This window comes from Leptosomus discolor, chromosome 18 (genome assembly GCF_034619465.1).
Source record: "Leptosomus discolor isolate bLepDis1 chromosome 18, bLepDis1.hap2, whole genome shotgun sequence".
NCBI lineage: Eukaryota > Metazoa > Chordata > Aves > Leptosomiformes > Leptosomidae > Leptosomus > Leptosomus discolor.
Window position 1 is genome coordinate 7,553,854 of NC_141408.1, and position 20,952 is coordinate 7,574,805.

Consider the following 20,952-nt stretch of genomic DNA (forward strand, 5'->3'; position numbering starts at 1 on the left):
CCCGAACACCGAACAGTGTTTCTGACTAAACACACTTGTTTGTCGCTTTCCAATTAACGCACAGAAGACCCTGGGACCTGGGCACAGAGAGCTGCTTTGCAAGACATAAAATAGCCTGGGAACTAAGAGGATAACAAAGTGCTAAGGTGTAGATTAAGTGACACTGAGGCTTTTTCTTATTGGCCTGGTCTGCTGTAATACTTTCATCGCTTTTTTTTTTCCTAATTGAAAAATGGACATGCAAAGAAGGGAATATCATAACTTGAACAAAGATCCTTGCAAGTGTCAGACAAGACCATCCAGATTTCATCTCGCAGAATATAGCGTACCACTGCCTTAAGATGGGAACCCATTCAGAAGAGGTATTAAACACCACAATTCCTCTCAAAGTGCAAGTGTTCACACACTTGAAGGAAAATAGCACAGAATGAAAGATGCTCTTTAAGGCACCTTTAATAAATCCAAAATCTTCAGAATTGTCTTCTAGCGGCCTTCCATGCATCATTAAGAGATGGTGTTTCAAGAGTTGGTACCACAACTGAAGTGGGCAAGCTACAGAACACGTCTTTAACGTCCACACAGCCTTTTGATGTGAGCAAAGGTAAGTGATCACTTCATTTCACTTTTCTTTTAGACTGGCATCTTCATCTTACCATAAAGCCCTACAGGTTTATAAACCCATCTCTGACAAGAGCGGTTACTTCCACAACATTCAGTTTCAATTTTATACTGTTTCAAAAACTCACTCTTCCATTTCAACCATGCTGTCTGGTTATCCCGGGCTTCTCTCATTTATTATGTTAAATTAATGTTCTAAAATATAATCATTATACTGATTACACACTGTCCTCCTGCATCTCGGTACGTAAAAGCTGTCAGAAAAAGCAGGAGTACTTTGATGAATTTTTCTAAGGACAGAAGAGAGTCTCTCCAATTCAAAGGAGAATTAGGATGCTATTCAATAAGAACCCAGTGACAAGAAACGCATAACAAAAAAGTACAAATTACATGGTCTGTCAGTTTGAAACCAGTAACCCCTCTGGTAAATGGGAATAGTTCTCCCCATGGAGAAGAACTGAAAACCTGAGCGTACAAGCCCATCACATGTCACTGAGATACACCAAAATGTCAGAGTCATAAAAAAGAAACCACCACATATCTTGCCACAGAAGAAGTATTTCCAGCCAAATGAAGGAATGAGGTCTCAAACAAAGCCAATGAGTATGACAGCAGCGTGTCACTCAAGTCTGAGATGGAACAGGGGATGGAGCACCTGCTCTGGGACAGGCCTGAACCAGGCTCATTTTACTTTGACAAAAAGGCCAAGAAGAAACATCCATCACTTGCATTTATACTGAATGGTAAAAAGGAAGGAGAGCAGAGACTGAAACCAAGGACAACATTGACAGAAAATTAAGACATAAGTTGCCCACAAATACAAGTAGAATATGTACTGGAGTAATTTTCCTCAACTGAAGGAAAAAAAAATTAAAAAATTAGCCTCAGTATCTTATGAAAGGAATGATACAGTACCCCCCAGGGTCTGCACTTGGTGGGAGAGGAGACCCTTCCATGTGTTTCATGTTCCCGTATGCCTGTCTGCTAAACTAAGCCACAGAAAGCTGTACTTTGCAGGTAGGACGGAGTCAGTTCCATTCTGGTACTTACAAGAGTACAAACCAGCCAGGGTAGGCAACAAAATGACATCTTCCAGTGGCCAAGAGTTGTTGTACTATTGAATTACTGCATTTGGACTTAAAGAGTACCACAGAAGATTAGGTGTTTAATTTGCACTTATGAAGGATGTATAATGATTTGTGGGAATATTCCCCTACAGAGTATTTTAGTGTTAGTAGTAGTCCCTGACAGGATTTATGGTTGATTTACACCCTCCACTACAGTGCTATTCAATATGGTGGGTTTTTAAATAAATAAATAAAATTCACAACGTACCCAACCGTGCTACGAAACAGAAAATCCAGACTACTGCTAGCTGCTCAGTACTTAATTGTAGGAGAGACTCATATCCCTGAAACTGGCTTTTTTAAAGGAACGAAGCTCCACGAGAAACTTAACTTTGGTAGCTTTCAAATGAAATGATTCATATTTCTGATTTAAGTGAAATGGAACAAAGTTTGATTAAATGCAGCAAGTGTGTGCAACTTCCTGTAACTTCAAAATTTAATTTCTAATTATGTGTTGAGAAATATAATTAAAGTCATCTGCATACCAAAATAAATGTTATTTACAAACAAAAAATTAGAATTCCTTTGTTTCCCTGATAGCGTGGCTCATTAAGCAAATTTAAATGGAGTCACTGATGCTGCGCAATAAAATGCTCACTGTCTGTTTCTAAACCAATGTTAATAACTTTCACTATTTTTATCAATGCAATTTTTCATGTCCCTGCCATATTATTCAAGATGCTTAATGGGAAGCACGCTCAGAGGAGGTAAGGCTGGGCGGGAGGGTCCGCAGCTGGAGCCAGGAGAGGGCGCTCCGCCCAGCCGGAGCCCAGCAGCCAGGTGAGACACCCGTCAGCGCGCTACCGCCGTTCACACATCAGTTTTCTTTTTACGGTAGAAGAAAGTTTTCAGTCTTTTACTTTATTCTGCTGACAGTGTTCGCCTAGGTTTACTAAACATCAGTTCGGTCACTTGCCTCACAAAGGGCCACCATTAGACTGGGGTAAAGAATTAAAACCAAGCCTGCATTTAGAGAAGAGGAACTGTTGTCACAGCTCTTACTGTTTGACATGTTCAGCTGCGGTAAGAAAACTTCCATACTAAATTTCTTATTGTTTTGATTGACCTGATTAGACTGCAATTATTAAACTTAAACAAAACAGCAAGGCCCCAAGTATTCACACTTTACGGCAATTACTTCCAAGTGCTCAAGCACTTATATTTTCCTTACTTTTGCATCTGTGGTATGAGATTCCTACACTAAATCACAAGGGAAATCATCGGATACGTTATAAAGAAAGTATTTGTCCAGACCTGGGGGAGGCTGGTTAGGTTCACGAGCAGGTTAGTTCACCAGTTCATCTTCCTACTATCTTAAATTCCTGTCAGTTTTCTGTTATCTGTCATTTGAAAGATACGGGGCTGCAGATATCCTAACACAGCACACTACTTTCTGTTTTTCAGCTTGTTAATCCTAACAATGGAAAACAATTTTTCACTCAGTTCTACCTTCAGTACACTCAGCCAACAGCTTATAAAAGTAAGTTGTCAGTAAAGAAACAGAGACCACCACCAACTACTAGAAAACACTGAATTTCTCAGTGGTCTGATATATAGCAACAGAAATTGATTTTTTTTTTTTTTCAGAAGTTACATTTTTTTCTCCCTGAGAACACAGGTTGTGTTGAAACACCCAGCAGAGACCCAAAACTGCAAACCTATTTCACAAGGCTTTAAAAATCTGGTAACTTCTCCAACAGAACATGTAGCCCTATGAACTAGCACATGTAAAAGAGCAACCATGCATGCATGTTTCCTAGAAAAGAAAGAACACTTTCTTCTGTAATTTGGTTTGTAGTATCAGATGCCGCAATACACAGGAGTGTTATGAAATTATTATAAACCAACTTAACCATAGAGAGATTGAAACCAAATACAGAAATGTGACTTGAACTTCTAACCTTGTAACGTAAGGAATTACAAGATATACCTTTCTAAGAGGCATTGAGCTGATTTCAAGATTGAAATTTCAACAGAGACTGTGCTACACTGAGGTAGGATCACCAAGTCTGCCATGAAAGTTTAAACAGAGCAAAACAGCTGGTTGCTTCATGAAGGAGTCCATACACGTAAGAGCAATTAAGCAAGATTTGAGACTGTACAGTCGAAAATGTCAAAGAGGTAACTGGAAGTTAGAGGGGGCAACAGACATCAGATGGACAACAGACTACGCCCCTGCAGAAGGTGTGCTCAGGAAAGGATTCTAAGGCTGAAATGGTAGCAGAGACACCGCGATTAGCTGATAGGTCCTTGCAATCAAAGAGGCTCAAATGTAAACCGACATGCTTGAGGCACTTTGATTTGATAGAGACTGATTAAGTAACTGGGATTCTGTTAAGACAAAGGTTGAGAAATCTGAGATGAGGACATGAAAATACTCTCTCTACAAAATGAAGAGGAAAAAAAAGCAATTTACTACAGTGATAACGAATATGGCATGGAACCACCTGAACAATTTTTTTTCCAAGAATTGGAACAGATTTTGTCCTCGTTCATTTTTTTCTAATATGCTTCTCATCCAGTCTCCTGAATTTTGCTTTTAACTATAGCACTTCAGTCTTAATTTCTCTAATTCTTTGTTTGAAGCTGAAAAAATCTCTTAGCCTATAAGTTGGAGAAAGAAAGACTTTCTTCTCGATAAACAAACATAGGTGTGAGGTGGCTCAAGTAGAATCTTACGCTCTTCAGTCTGAAGACCATTTCTTTCTCGAATCACCTATTTTGCACATCTGGCAATGCAGTTGAGGGCCTGGCTGCTGATGGTAACAGTGACAGGTATATCAAAAATGGAAGTGAGAACAAAATTAAATACGAAATCAAACGTATTATAACAGTAGCTCTTAATTTTATTTTTTTATTATAAACCTCAGTTCATAAGCCTTCTGCAAAAAGCATACTAAAAAGTGTTCTGAAACAGTTTCAATTTCAAAGCATGAAAAAAATCAAAGTAAGCTCTGAGGTAACATCCAGAGGCCTGGGGTGAAGCTTCCTTTGAACACTTAAGGCAAAGGAGACTTGACAAGGTTGGAGGCATGGCATATCTCAATTTGATACAGCTTGAGAGATTTTTCCCAGGGCTGGAGCCTAGAAAATTCAAAGAGGGTTTGGCTTGCTGGGGTTTTTTTAGCATACCTCTTTCTCTACCCTGTCTATTAGACCTCAGACTACTTAGTGGTATTGCTTGTCTATAAACTTCTAATTTTATTATGTATTTTCATTTCAGATGGTCAGAAAAGAATTTTAATGCTCATATTTAAACCAAGAGAAAAAACTTGCTTTATTCAAGTAACCTATGCATTAAAAAGATTGAATGCCATGCTGACACCAGCAAAGAAAATCTATGACAGTACATAAACACAACCAGATTGCTCAAATCACTGACATCTCAACAGCAAACACTCTCCTCCTAGGGATACCAGCAACCCTTAGATGCTTTAGTAACGTATGCTTACATTATACTTACACATCAAGTATAATTTATCAGCCTTTTGTTTTTACATTTAATTCTAAAAACAGATGCTCCTTCTTTTAAATGAATATAGACATAAGGAAGCACTTGTTCTTTGGAGATTATTCCTAAATGCAAATCCTGAGGAGGCTTCTCTTTAGTTAATTTAGTTCCCTGACTACATCACATGCCAGGAATATTACTTACGTTACTGCAAAAAGTAAAATAAGAGGTAATACGTATTTTTGAAACAAGCACTATTTTCAGAACTGTCTCAACAGTTTCACAATCCACTATATCTGAAACACCAAATATAAAACCACCATTAATACCAAGTCACTTCAGATACATGGATCTGTCAAAGAGAAGACATTTTCCTTTTTATTTTTTTTTAAATTTGCTCAGTAGCAAACTTCTACTGTAAGAAATGTTGTGATCTCAGTATTGTTATCTCTTAAAAATAATGACCCACGGCGTCCTTGTACATAATAATGTTTTACACATCAACACAAAAAAGCAGAGAACAGATTAGCATGGAGAAGAAATTCATCTTGCTGAACAGAACTGCCCGTATCTCATCAGACCAGTGAGATTTAACGAACAACTACGGCAAGGCAACAGGCTATGTCTGTGAACACAGAAACAGTTTTAAAAAATGCACATAACAACAAGCATCATTTACTTACAGTGTGTGACCCCGGCCAGGGTTTGATAGAAGGTAGGAGTATCACTATCATCAGTGAGTGTCACATACACACCTCCAGACAGCAGCCACCGGGAAAACGTGAAAGCATCTTTGTTGTGTAAGAGCCAAACCCTGAACTTCTCATAGTTTACCTTTTCACCCTGTAAGAAAAATACGAAAATGTGAGCTGTTTTTCTCTGCTTTCTCAGCACTAGTAAACAGGAACCATCCAGCAGCTGTATGAACAAGAATTGGGACAATCTCCTATAAAAATAAGTACTAAAATAATTTTGTTCTTTGGTGCCATGCCTGTTTTTCCATTTCATTCTGAAATACAGCACTGGGAGGGAAATTAGACTCCTCAGCTCTCTCTGCACTTCAACCACCTACTCAACATGGCCTTTGTAAAGTCATTTACTCTGAACCTCAGGTTAAAGGGATTAGAAGAAAAAATATGCTTACTTACAAGTCAAAATAACAGAGGTTATTTTTATGAATTTAAATTTATTACGATAGATAAAAGCTCTTATGTGCCAAATAGCAGGTGCCATAAAATCATAAACATTCTGTTACATCCGTGCCAGTACACAAATACTTCACACAGAAAAATCAGAGTTGTGAATAACTAATAGTACGATTAATCACTGCAGTAGCATGTCAATTTTTTGCCTCTATTGACCAAAACCCACTTTGGAGCATACATGTAAACATGACATTCACAGTATCCCCTAACTCAGTCTCTCTTGCTGGATGTCTCATGGAACTGCCTGCTCAGGAGTGCAAAACCCCTACAGATTCACAGAGTTTAAATGCTGGAGAGGCTGTTTAAACCATTTAGCTGAATGGTTTCCAAGCTGTGGCCATGAAACCCTAGGGGATCAGCAGACTAATTTCTACAGGACCGACAAAGCTAACTGAAATAAATGCAAACCTATTATCAGTAGACAAACTCATTATATGGAGATCCCAAACTCCATGGGAAATAAACATGGGTCTGCAAAGTGAAAGAGGTTTCAAGTCGTCCATTATTTAAATTTCCCTAATATCACAGACCATTAAACTTCACTGAATTACACCGCTACTGAATCCAACAGTTTGCATTTGGCCACACACTACCTGCAACTGCCAACTGCAGAAAATTGAAAATTCGCTACTGCCTTTGCCAGGTTGCTCAAACGGTTAATCACCATCCCTGCTAAAACATTTCTTCATATTCCAACTGTCATGGACAATTTCAGGTTCCAGATACTCATTCTTTTTATGTCTCTCTTTCCAAGCTAAAGCGTGTTACATTCTTCTCCAACAAATACATGCAGAAATACCCCAATACTTACAGCTACCCTCAGAGACTTCCACATGGTTATAATTCAAGGAAGCGAAGATGCTACATTGCTGTTTCATCACCAATTTAATCTGTTATATCCACACTACTGACTGACAGCATGGTCCTAACCTTCCTCTTACCAGCACCATTTCTGATCCTTCATCCTTTCTCTTTTGTGACAGCAATCACATTAGCGCAGTCATGTGGCAAAACAGATCTAGCTGAAAAATAACCTACAGGATTAGGAGCTACAGAACAGGGGCTTACTTCGCAGCCAGATCAGTTTCCCAATCCAGTTCACCAAGGCATCAAACAAATACTCGAGCCAGCACAAAGGCAGGAGAATGAATGACAGTCAGGAAAAGGTAACTCAACAACGTGGACTTCGCAGGAATTAACCCATTATGGAACCACTCTCTTAAGCAAAAACAACTCTGCTGCCAAATTAACAGAGAACAGAAAAGCGGCCTACAATTACTTTATTTTTTAATTTCTCTGAGAGTTAGGAGACTAGATCATTTTCTTACTATCTGTTCCACTCTACTTTCTCTCTACTTTTTGCACTGCTTTCTGTAAACAGTCAGTCACTAAGGTTCTGTGTTGTTCCAATTGATCAGAAGAAGAACAAGAAAGAAGAGAGACAGGAAAACTCTGGACAGGGGGGAAAAAAGCATTTGAAGCAAGTCATGTTCCCAGCTGAGCCATGATGGAACTTGAGCAACTAGAGCAATACAGGTATCACTGAATTTGTTTCCTGCATTTCAGAAACAAGAGTGAGAAAACTCAAGACATATTTTAAAGCTTATATTTCTAGACAAGTACATGCAATAATTCTGAAGAATTATTGTAGTACCTATAAACATTGAAGTACCTATAAACACCATCCTTGAAAGCACAAACTCATCTGCCATACAGCAGGAAGGTAGGCCCACAGCAGGAACATTAAACTTTCTCACTCTCCAGCAATGACCTAGTATTAACAACAGGCCAGTAAATCCTGCTGAGTGGGTTATTACACTATTTTCATTTTAAAAGAAAAATCAATATACAGCATTTTCTTGAACAGGAAAATGGTATGAAGCCATATTGATACTCCTCTTCCTGCAAGTCTTTATTTCTGGATTTCCTGGACAGTGTGCAATTAACTTTTAGGGTATAATTCATCACACCATATTGATGGGAAAATACAAACAGGAAATACTGAAGTGGGTCAGCTCCAGAAACTGGACCGCAGTATACATATGATTTCTGATTCCAGCCAAGAATGAAGAATGTCATCGTCACCTACAAAGCCAAGATAGTACCACCGCCAGATGAAATGGGCCTGCCTCAGCCAAGGCCCATAACCAAAGTTATCTTCAATATAGCACAATAAAATTTAAGGTAATTAAGTAATCTCATATCCACAAATAAAGCTTCTAGACAACTAGTTTTTCATTAGGAAGTATAATGATGACTAGATTTTGCTGATGTATAGTCCTCTGATAACACGTGAAGCAATCAAAGTACAAAACCCTGACAATTCATCAGGATCACTAGTGCCAAAGAAGTACCTGTGAATATTCAAAAGTAACAATAGCCTGTTTCAGAGGAGCACTTCAGCAAGCTTCATAAAGATACACCTCTCAAACAACCTAAAGCATAAATAAATGTTGTAGCTCCTGGCAGGCACAGTGAGACAAAAGCAATACTGTAAAACTATTATTTTAAGCAACCACTGCTGGCAGGCATTTTTAAATCCAGGATGCAGATTTTCTTTCCCCACTCAGATCTGTGTTCTAGATTTCTTCCCCGATTGTAATAAAACATCCACACCAATGAATAAAATTCCACTAGCAATATTAGTGTTTAAATTTACTTGATAACATGACTACCCTTGGGAAATGATACCTTTTCAAACCAGCACAGTAAGCAAAGCAGCACAGAGAATGCCTGCGTTTATATACCAAGCTGCTATTCACATCAATACAAATTACACGTAACATTACAACATAAGAAAGTATGAGCTTTTACCCAATTTAAACATGATCAATCTGTTCCCATACATGCATGAGTATGTGTATGTCAGATAAAAACAAATTACTCGTAATTTTCTCTTTTTTTTTTTTTTTGTGATAGGATAGGATTGCAATAGGATAAAACCTGTACGAAATACCTCAGAGAAACATTTCTTGAGTGACTCTGGGACTTTCCCATCAACCACATGCAGCATCTTCTCCATCTCTTCACGGACAACATAACTCCCAGATTCATTAGAAAAGAGACTGAAAATGTCTGAGGAAGTAGAAAAATGTTTAAGCAACTACGGTGGTCACAGTTTTCAAATATTAAGTTTACAACTGGCTGAGAATGCCTAAAGCTGTGCAACAACTAAAGGACTAAAAGATTAGACTGATCCAATTTCAATATAGCTCAACAAGGTTTAGGTCAAGTATCTCCTTTTTCTTTTACCATTGCCTCCTAACCAAAAGGAAGACAAATACTATCAAGTCAGATTAACAAGGGAGACAAAACAGAAGTCAGTAGGCAGATACTTTCAATTGTTTTGAAAAATATCAATGCTGTCCTCCTTCCTCTGCCCACATACAGTGATAAACAGTCTTTCCGAAGGATCCTATCATTTACATTCATGCTGACTTATCAAATATTTCATTTTGGTGAGTACAGAAAACCAAAATGCACTGAATTTCAAAATATACAGCTAAAAAAAAGTCTAAAAAAATACTGTCTTTATTGGCAAATGTATGCTCTGGCTACATACAGAAACAGGGACTTCATATATACCACAATCTATGTTTGCTTTACCTAAGTGTGTTGTATACTCACTATCCACTATCCTATTGTAACTGTTTTAAGTCACATTACTTACATTTTGCTTTCTCTTCCTCTCTGCCTCTTGTAAGTAGCACTAATCCGACTATCAAGTTATTGAAATGCAGCCCTTTGGATATTCCTCCAAATGAACAGTAGATAACCTAGATGAATAAAAGCAAGAAATTAATCAAAAAGTTAACAGGCAGGACAGTGATGTCAGAACTAAAAGCAACAACTTATGCTGAGGCTCTGTCTTATTAGGCACATTCACCGCACATGCAGCTGAACACACTTCTAATATTAATTGTGTTACACTTTTGTAGCTCTTCCAGTACCTATAAAATAGCCTTTTCAAGGTCTTTTTGTGAAACGCAGATATTTTTCATGAACAGCAGTATAAAAAAAAATTGTTAGAATCCCCCAACGAAGACAGCTCCTTGCTTGCTCACTGGTGCTATCTCCCCAGACTTCTTTATCAAGGTAATAAAGATGAAGTCTTCTCCAGAGTAGGCTGTGATAGTCTCAAATCCATCAAGAGGTTGTTGGAGCACAAAGTGTTTCATTGCCCCAGTCACAGGGGATGCACATTCAGTAAGCCATCAAAAACTGCTGCTTTGGAAACATGCGGCAAAAAAACCTTCCATCAACTATACCTTAATGACCTTAACACTGCAGCCGTTGGTAGAAAGACCATTCCAGTTTAGTACCCTGCTCTAACAATCGTATTTAAATCTTTCTGCCAACAGAAAGCTCTAGAAATCAAGACTTCTAACCAGAAGTTACTCCAAGATCCACAGAGCAGCCACCGGGAGCAACACTGCCAGTAGAAGGGCTGAAGCATTTACCTTCCCCATGAAAAGTCTGTACACTGCAGCTTCACTTACTCAACAGCATCCTAACAGTGATTCAACACTGATACAGGAGATACAAAGTCAGTCAGTCATTTTAGGACAAACAGCAACTTACTTTTAGTAGACAAGAATTACCAACTCACTTATTGCCATGTATTACTTCACCTTGCCTCTAACGCTGCAGAGCACAAATGAAAATATGTATGCTGTACTGCTCTTCAGACATGGACTCCTCCTGTAATCCCAAATCTATTGCTACAAGCACCAGTACTTTATCAGTACTGCAAGACACAAATTTGCATTAGGTATTAAAATTTAAACTAGTCAGAACCTATCAATTATTCTTACACAGAAGAATTATTTCAGTGTCTATGTCTTATAATTTGATTTTCTTATGGGTATCACGCTGAGCATCTAACCATAAAGAGAAAGTATTAAGTCTAGCTGATGGGGAGCTATTACTGTGAAAGACCAGAACAAAGTGATTTGTCACTGATAATGGTTTGGAGAGCAGACTTATTTGCTGAACTTGTTTTTTAAATACAACTTTTTCAGAGGGAAAAATAAAGGAACAGAAATCAACTTCTATTAAGAAAAGTGTTGTGCACATTTTAAAAAGTATTTTCTTTGCTGGTATGTGAATTACATTCTAAATAAACAATATTAAAACCAGAATGTGTACACACAGTTATGTACTGCTTTTTCATTTTTCTCCAATGAAGCCCTGAGTATATTCTTTATATAAGAATTTAGCCAAATAGCAATAGCAGACGTCAGGTCAGCAGGACTTCAGAATTATTGTGACAGATTCATTATTTTGTGCATTATCCACAAAGCAGAGTAAACCATGGGATGAAACCCACAGATCTTAACTGCAACACCTGTATCCCTTCCCCCTGCCTTTTGGGGGTTTTTTTAAACATATGAACTACAACCAGACACAATTCTAAACAGCTAAAGCAGCATTTTTAACTTTTTTTAACATCCTAAACTTTGTGTTTTGGTTTGGTTTGGTTTTTTTCCTTTGAAACTACAAATGCCTGCACAAAGAATTTTAGCCTTTTTTGCAAGCCTACCAAAGCAGCCACGACACATTGGGGCCCACAGACAAAAATCCACCCATCTACAGAACTGAAACAAGTTTATTTTTTTTTAAAACTTCCACCATAATCATAAGAAGGCATTTACACTCACAGGTGATTAGAAAACAACAGTAAGAGATGGTATGTGCAACTGGAGTGTTACTTGTCTTCTGTAAAAGTTCTGGAAAAAACACGTCACTAACATTACCTTAAGTGTGTGACATCCTGTGAATCTACCCAACAAGTTAAAGTTTTAAACACACCAAAACAATCTACTTTGAAACCACCATAAACCAAAGTAACTACATGGGTGTACAAATTCTCATATTAATTAGGACTTAGTTTTGAAGTATAAAAGTTGTTACAGCACAAAATCTACCCCTGTATGAGAACCTCCCACAAATAGCAGAATTAGGATCATAAACAGACTGGACACATCCAGGGAACACTCTAGTATAATAAATTCATCTTTGAAAAAGCACAGGAATAATTCTAAACCAGATTTAAAAAAATAAACCAAATTTACATTTCAGTATTAGAATTCTGCCTCTCTCTTTGCAGACACATACATCCTACAGTTTTTTAAAAAAAAAAAAAAAATATTAAGTACTTTCCATCTGCTGCCTCTCTAACACTGTAGTCTCACTGTTGGTTTAAACCAGCGATAGCCATTCCCCTAGCCATTCCCCTGCCTCCAACAACTCATTCCCACCCACACTCCACTTCCTACATCTCTGCCAAAACAAGCATTCATGTAGCAGGACTATGAATGAAATCGGGGAACGAACTTGGATTTGAATTAACCATTTTTGTTATCAGATTTCACTAATCCAGCTCAAAGGGGGAGACACTAAGTAGCCAGGATTAAGCTGCCTGTGACACTGGTACAAAATAACCACACAAAAGGCATTTCAAATATTACAAGAGACTTTCTATCCACTACCATAGCCAGGTAGGACATTCTGTGTAACCAAGCGCAGCCCATTATCAGTTGTGCCCTTCAAAGGAGTCAGACAGCACAACATGACAATTGAGTGAAGAAACCAATTCTCAACAGGCTGAAATCCCTTCGCAAAATGAGTGCCATGTCTCTCAAATAAGAATGAAAAAACTCACCATCTCACTGAGGCCAGTCTATATGACAGGAAATCAAGACCTGATAACCATCAATATTAGTAACTAACTAAGCTAAGAAATTAGTAAAGTACTTCAAAAGAATTTGTGCCTTTTACACTGATAAAGCAAAGTGCAACGAAATTTCTTGCCAAAAGATTTATTTACCTTAAAACAAATAGCTGAACACTGGAAACAGACATCAGAGAAAATAAAGTCTTCCTGTATTGTTAAAAAGAACCGGTTTTGAGGTCATCTGTTGACTATTTGTTATTAATAAAAGAAAATTTTGCTTCCTTAGTACTTCAATCACTTACAATAATGTTTCATAATAAATTACCTGTAAATCACAGTGACAGTAATCTGACATTTTTCAGAGACAGTTCTGAGTAAAGACAGAAACAAACTGACAGCAGTTACAGGAAACCTCTGTAAACAGGTGCAATAAGCACACTGTGAGGCTTCATACCTATAGTTTTTCCTATTAAAAAAAAAAAAAAAGAAGAAATCGGCTGAAAAATTCCCAAAGAACATGTTATATGCCTACTGACTTAAACATCTGCTGATGTTGAACATCTGCAGGGGCTGGCATATGTCTCCTTTAAGTCTCTTGAAGATAATGGTGTGCAGCTCAAAATGAGCTTCAGAAACATCTAACGACAAAGCTCAGACTGATCTGTGTTTCCTCAAGTACCTCAGCCTAAATGAGTTGGGATTCTACAAGTGGCTCACAAGGTTAAGTGGAACAAGAAGAGTTACTGGAACCAAAAGCCCTCTTTCCCCTCCAGCAACTGCAGTCACAACGCTGCAGCCAGAACCCTCAGGCACAAGGAAAGGAGGGAAGAGGAGGGTTGAATACCAGAACCACCTGAATGACACTCTCAGGTGCGGTTTCCATCTCAAGTAAAAATTAAGCCACGACTGGGAGTGACCAAGCAAAACCCACCGCTGGCCTGTCAAGGGCACTAGATAGATTCGGCTAAGCCACATAGGGCTGTAGCGGCAAAAAGAAAAGAAGGAAATACCTAAGAAAGAGTAGCCACATCGGACTGACTGCTCTGACTGCCCTTCATGCTTGGTGTCCAACAAGGTGTGGAAAAGTCTACTACTGTTGCCTTTCCAGCAATAGGAAGACAACTAGCAGAGTTCATTTGCAGAATGTGTTCTAGATGATCTCTGAAGAAGTATCAGGCAACAAGGTAGTAAAAAACTCTAAAATTTTGTTCACCTCTCTATCACATTTAATACCAGACATAATGCTGAAGCAGACAGATTCCCTGAAGACACTTACCTCTACATAGGTCTACGTGTTACCTTCAGCAATTCCTCCCCTTGTCCACCCATCAAGCTATCACTTTCCATTGCTATCCACTTAAAACTATTAAAAGATGTCTGAAGGCAAGTAAATGTAAATGAGGCTGATAGAGGGATCTAATTCTACAGAAACATTAGGTAGACCCTGAAGTTTCATTCCACTCTAAGACATAGCACTACCTAAATACATTCCCATAGGGTGCTCACATCATCCTCTTCTATTACTGAAGTTTAATTCATTTACAAATGCTTGAAGGGCTAAATTATTAAAACTAAATTTGCGCTCTATTTGGACACAATGATTGTATGTGCTTCATGGACAATGTCATGGCAGAGACTTGAATTCCGCACTTTCAACGTCTAATCATTCCGATTTCACAAGATGCCTTCAAGGCTATACTGCCTAAGTAAGCAATTTACCTTTATATTATATTGGAATCATTAGGGTTTTTAGAATATGCAGTTAGCTCTGCTGAACACCATAGCTTAAGTCTTAATACAACCATTTTTGATCAAAAAAAACCCACAAAGAGCACAAAAAAGAAGACAATTCTTACATTTCAGATTAACAAGACTTTCAAGACAAAAATATATATATGAATAAACAAATAGGAAATCAGCTTTTCTTTCACAAATTCTAATAAAATATGATCTTTTCTTTATACTTTATTCTCCATCACTCAAACATAACCTTTCTGTGCTTTTAGACTTTCTAAGAACAGCTATTTTATAAATTACCTTGAATAAAGCTGTCTCCTCCCTTCATCCATCTGAAAGTGTATTTCTAATTCATACCAATTTCTGAGGTTTTCCACCCACTTCTACTGAGCATTGTCCATCTTATGTACAATTATGATATCAGCTGAATACCAAATATTACATTTATCTATTATTTCAATGTAACACAATGACTGTTCACGATATAAACTCAGAAAAGGAATTCGATGGATAATGTCCAATGTGTTAGTATTTAACATATGTAATTACAACCATGGGCAGCTGACATTATGTTGAGTTTAGCTGCTTAATCATTCTTTGGGAAGAGTTTATTAACACTGAATAGTTACATAACAATATATAACAGAAATTAGTGTGCATTTCCAAAGAAGGAGCTCCATAATTTTTCACATTTATGAGCTATTTGGAAAATGTCCTCTAACAAGATGCACCATCAAAATATAATACAATTCTGTATTTTCCAAAATTACTTAACACTGCTGCAGCTTTACTTAAAATAGCCACACCCAGACAGTATCACAGTGATTTACATTTCAGAATGTAAAAATCAGTATCATTATATGGTACAGTCACCTTTTTTTTTTTTTTAATAAATTTTAAGTCCGATGTTATGTTTCATGGATAACTGAAGAGTGTAACGATACGGTTCCTTTTCTGTTAAAAAAAAATGGCTCAGTCTATCCAAACAGTTCCCTTCAGGTCCAAATCCCTGGCCCTGTGCCCATACACTCTAGTAAGCCTGCCAGAAGAGTAGGAGAGGATGCTCAAGGCATTCTTTCGGTTCCTTCTCTAGAGTATAAAATGTCCTGGATTCTTTCCTGATTTTATCCTTATGACCCCTCTTCTCTCTCAGTCCTTGAGAAGTCTGTGTTCCTGTTCTTTTGGCAGCCCCCTCAATGTGTCCTTCATGTTTCTGTTAGCATCATCCCTCTTCTCTTTGAATTACTTGGACTGCAGCTTGTTAACCAATTGGTCACATTTGGAGAAAAAGATGCACTGACACTGAACTACTTAGTAAGCATCACAGAAGGCTGTGCATAAACCGTCTCACAATCACAGCAGATGTAGGTATATATAAAAGGTACAATCTGATGAGTCATTTAAATAACTGCACGGGCCAAAGGAACAAGGTCCTTTCTCAACATTCTTCCCCTCCTCAGTCTAAAATACAAAGCTACTTTCTCTACACAATACTTTCTCTATCAAAGCGCCCGCAACCACATACAGTAACTGCAGTATTTCCTTAGATTTGAAAACAAACGCATCTCGCCACTTAACCAGCTTTCCTGCAGTTAAAACAACACAGACAGAGCACATCTCTTAACTTCATTTAATGAATATCTTCTATTCCATTTTTTTCTGGACATCCTTTCAGAACATAACCGCCCTGAACATTTTAAAAACGTTTCATGTGCACGACAATCATGCAAATTGTTTGACCAAAGTTCCACTGACTTCAGTTCACTGTTCTATGTCCCTGCTGTAAAACTGTTTTCAATTCAATGAATTCTTGAAGGCATAACACTACTCAGATATGAAAAACTATTATTCAGAACATGCAAAGAAGCCCAGCAATCTGAGGCTCAAAATGATCAATTTTAATTATTGAAAGGCTGAAAACTCAGAACCAGGCTTTAAGGTGCCTAATGACTTTGCCTGCCTTTCCACATCCTGAAGCCAGGAATTACAAGGCATTCCTTCAAAACCAATCCTATACAGTGTAGGATACACTTTTTTTGTTTAATCTGATGGGCTACTAACAGTCATAGCGTCCAGACAACATATACAGAAATTGATACTGAAGACACGCTTTAGGCTATGGCAAACCATATACTTTCTTTTGATTTGATAGTGCGAACACCCATTGCAATTTTTCCTGTTAAGCACTTGAATACCCACACAAAAATCAAACTGTCAACTGTATTACAGAGCTAAGTAACATCAGTCTCTTTATCAACACTCACAAAACCCAGGAAAAATAATGGAGAAAAGATTGAGCTTTGGAAAAAAGTAACGCTCTACCACAGTGAAACGCACCCTTCACTGCTGGCATTATCTAAATAAAACTGGAAGACTCGTATGCTGCCTGTGAGGTCAATAACACTGAAGATACAGAAATAGAAGCTGTGATTAGAAATGACATGGAGCAAGATATCATTTGAAAGGTCTGGCTAATCTTATTCTTCTCTACCAACAACATATTAATTCCTCTCTCAAGACAGGGGTAGCATTATGAAAGAAAATATTTTTTTTTAAACATGGACATGCGCAGGATGGTATTATCATTTTTTAAGATATAGACACACAATACTTATATCCAAATTAATCCATATTGTGATTCTGGGTGTTTTTCAGTTTATTTATACATTTATTATACATAAAACTATTTTTAAGAGCTTGTAAAGATTAATCTGCACTTTAGAAAACAAAGTAAAAGCCAATGGAAACCAAAAGCAAGTACATCTCCAGAGCAAATAAAATCCTCTGTTATAATGTTAAAACTTCCCAACATTTTACTTCCCCAAATCTGCATCTGGATATTATTCAGGTTTACTTCAAAGTCATCTACCACTCATTAGTTGGGTTGGAATCAGTAGCTCAGTCAAGCACAGATCACTGACAACCCATGATTCAAGTGCAGAACATTACCTTCAGATAGAGAATGAACATTGTGATATTGTATGGAAAATGGAAAGAAATTAAATTAGCTCATGCATCTGTATAGGCATATTTGTGTATGTACATCTATAGGTGTACATTATCAACTGCATACGCCTCACTAGAAAAACAGCAAGTTCATACGTTACCTCAGCAACTTTTGGAGGGACTCCATCACCAAGAACTTCCCTAATGAAGCACTGTTGAGTCATATAATATGAGAGTCCACAAGTTCTCTTGAAAGCATCTTTCAGTCGCTTTAGCTCTATGTCTGTAACTGTGTCGAGTGAGAAGAGAGGAGGAAAAAAAGATTTGGTCAACAAAGATGTTGCAGAAATGCAATAGCTTAAGGACTCTCAAAATCCTATACACCTTACATTTACAATAAAAAAAGATAGCAAGAAATTAAATGCATGATTTCACCTAAATAGTGGGAAGATCTGACTACTACAAAATGAGATCTAATAATCTAATCTTCCCAAATAAAAGTGAAGTAGAGCTAAAGTTAACATCAAAGATTACAACGGTTCACTGCCTATGTGTTCTCTGACTACAATAGCATATTATAATTTGTTCTAAATTCAGCACCGTTACTGTCACACAAAAGGAAAATAAATTAGCTTTATGATCAATTTTACATTGCACACAAGCCTGAGAAATTATCTGTAATCAACAGTGGTGATTATTATTAGGAGCAGCTCCAGCAGCATGCTTCAAGCAGTTTCATCTGGCAACCAGTCTACTTTTCTGTATTAAAACAAAATATTTAATCACCACTTACATGCTCATAAGACAGTACAGTTTAACAGGAATACTACAGTTAAACTTTGGACTAAATGTAAGTCTTCACCTAAGATTTTCTTGCACAGTCAAGATCTGCTTGCCAGCCAAAACCTGTTTGAACTTCTTCACAATCTGTAAATGTGAAAAGTTTGATGACATCCTATTTATACTTGCACATGAGCTTCCCGAAAAGCAGTCCCTGCTTTCAGATTTTTACAAGCATAAAGCAACTTTCTAACAAAGTGTTTAAGTAGTAAAATATCTCACTGAACAAAACAAGTCCTTTGTCAAAAATCAAGTTGCAGAGAGTAACACACCATGACCTGGATCACACGTAAGTTACCATGTAGTGCATGAAGAGCTATTTACCATCTCGAAGCCAAAGAAACGACGCTGTAGATGACGGTTGTTTCACTGTATTTATAGTAAGGCATTTTCCCTTACTCTGATACAACAAGCCAGACAGAAACAACACTGACACGGCCAAAAGCCTGTCAAGCTTTCTGTCTGCCAAAACAAAACACAACACTTGAGAGCTTAATCCAGCACTCTCTTTAAAACTTCTACATTTCAATTAATTCATTCATCAAAAGAAAAATCACTCTTTAAATCACATTGAAACATTGCTCCCTAGTTTTAATCCTAGTCAACACTGAAACAGACTAGTGACCTCACTTAACAACTGTGTGTAACAGAAACTGGGGTATGTTTCTTTTCAAATTTTGCTACAGGTTCTGGGTACTTTTGACCAGAAAAAAATACCAAAGGATCTAAGAAATAAACCTAAAGCATGACCCACACAGCACTGGAGCTATCAATTAACATGAATTTGGCAGAAGACATATACAAGTTATCACCATCATACATCGTGTTTTAATAAAACATGAATATTTCAATCATATGGCAGAAGAATGTTGGTATAATACTGTTACCTGCCTTATATGGTGTTTAAATTTCACTATTTGATATTAATATCTATCCATAGAGTAATCATCTTTTTGTCTTCACACGTGGTGCTTTAATGATGCCCAAACACCGTTAGGCATACCAGTTAGAGTTTTCTTCCAAGATTTTCCCTAGCTAACTGAAAACAGACTCTCAGATACGACATTTACAACCTGAAGCAACATTCTCCATGCTCCCCAGCTCTTCTGAATTACAGAAACAGGAAGCAAAATAGAAGATTCTGCAAAGAAACCCATCCTCACTCCACAGCCTTTCCTCCAAACACGTGCAGCAAACTAACAGAGGTGCTTCACAGCAGAGGGATGCTTCGGCCCATCTCCTCCACACCTCTGATGCACAACGTAACTACAGCAAATTTCAGCCAACAGGGACAAACCCCCACCACACATTCAATGAGTAAAAGCTTGGGATTGCTAAGGGGACATAAAAAGGGGAAGCTACTGGCTTCGTTATTTCGGCAAGGTGAAGCAAACAACCTAGACCCTAAACGAAATCTAACAACAGTTCTAATGACAGCTCTTTGATGAAAATATTTTAATTTCTGCATTTCTATATGCATGAGCACACACTTTTAATACAAATAGAGTCTGCATTTCGGTTTTTTCTCCCTCTGCTAACTTTTTTGAACTCCTCACCAGTTAATCCAATCTGGTTTGTGGTCATTCGGCAAAAAAGTTTATACACAAACAAAGCATTAACTAACCAGATGCTTACAGCTTTACATATATTATAATGGACTTTCAAGTAACCTAATTATTGCTTTCTGCAAAAATAAGATTGACACATACACAACATATAGAGCCACTTAATATAGCACTGTGTCATTATCGGTGTTTTCAGGTTTAGTTTTCTGGCTGCATAGAAGATTCAAATAATTTTCATAAGAAGTTATGAGGATTTTTTTTTTCCCAGCATTCATTTATGACTAGTGATTTTATGTCCCTTGATCCAATTCCTTAAAGTTTCTCCCCAGCATGGCAGCATGGTGGGGAGGACAAAGGAGGCTCCGTATGAAGTCAGTGGCACATCAGCACAGCTCTGCGTTCCTGTCGCATCGACAACCCCCACGATTTCTGGGGAGAGCATTTTCACACACCACCAGTCACCTTCCAGCTGCTGTCACTGCTGAGCCCACTTACTGCAAAAGCACTTCTCAACAGGAACACAACTACAGTCTTGTCGAGTTACACTTGGGCACTATTTTCTTGCTAGGATTAATTAAAAGAAATACAACAGCCCGTAGCCATGTAAAACTTCCAATTACTGTTTTAATAGAAAATTTTATTTATCTAATAAATGTGTACTGACGATATGTAATAGGCTAGAATATAAAGTGATTTTAGTAAGTCAAGTACTTTCATAATCATAAAATTTACTGGCCATTCCTTTATGAGACTCACACGTACCAACAGAAATTAAAGTAATTTGTAA

General features: G+C 37.6%; 1 protein-coding gene across 1 annotated transcript in view; it reads right to left on the minus strand.

Annotated features, from left to right (window-relative positions):
- The window catches only part of USP32 (ubiquitin specific peptidase 32), a 78,542-nt gene that overhangs the window by 38,171 nt on the left and 19,419 nt on the right, over positions 1-20,952 (minus strand). The window contains exons 2-5 of the mRNA XM_086475413.1: positions 17,922-18,049; positions 10,072-10,177; positions 9,358-9,476; positions 5,880-6,039 (exon numbers count right to left, since the gene is read on the minus strand). Of these exons, the coding sequence (XP_086331539.1) occupies positions 5,880-6,039; positions 9,358-9,476; positions 10,072-10,177; positions 17,922-18,049 (513 nt within the window). The remainder of the gene's footprint in view (positions 1-5,879; positions 6,040-9,357; positions 9,477-10,071; positions 10,178-17,921; positions 18,050-20,952) is intronic.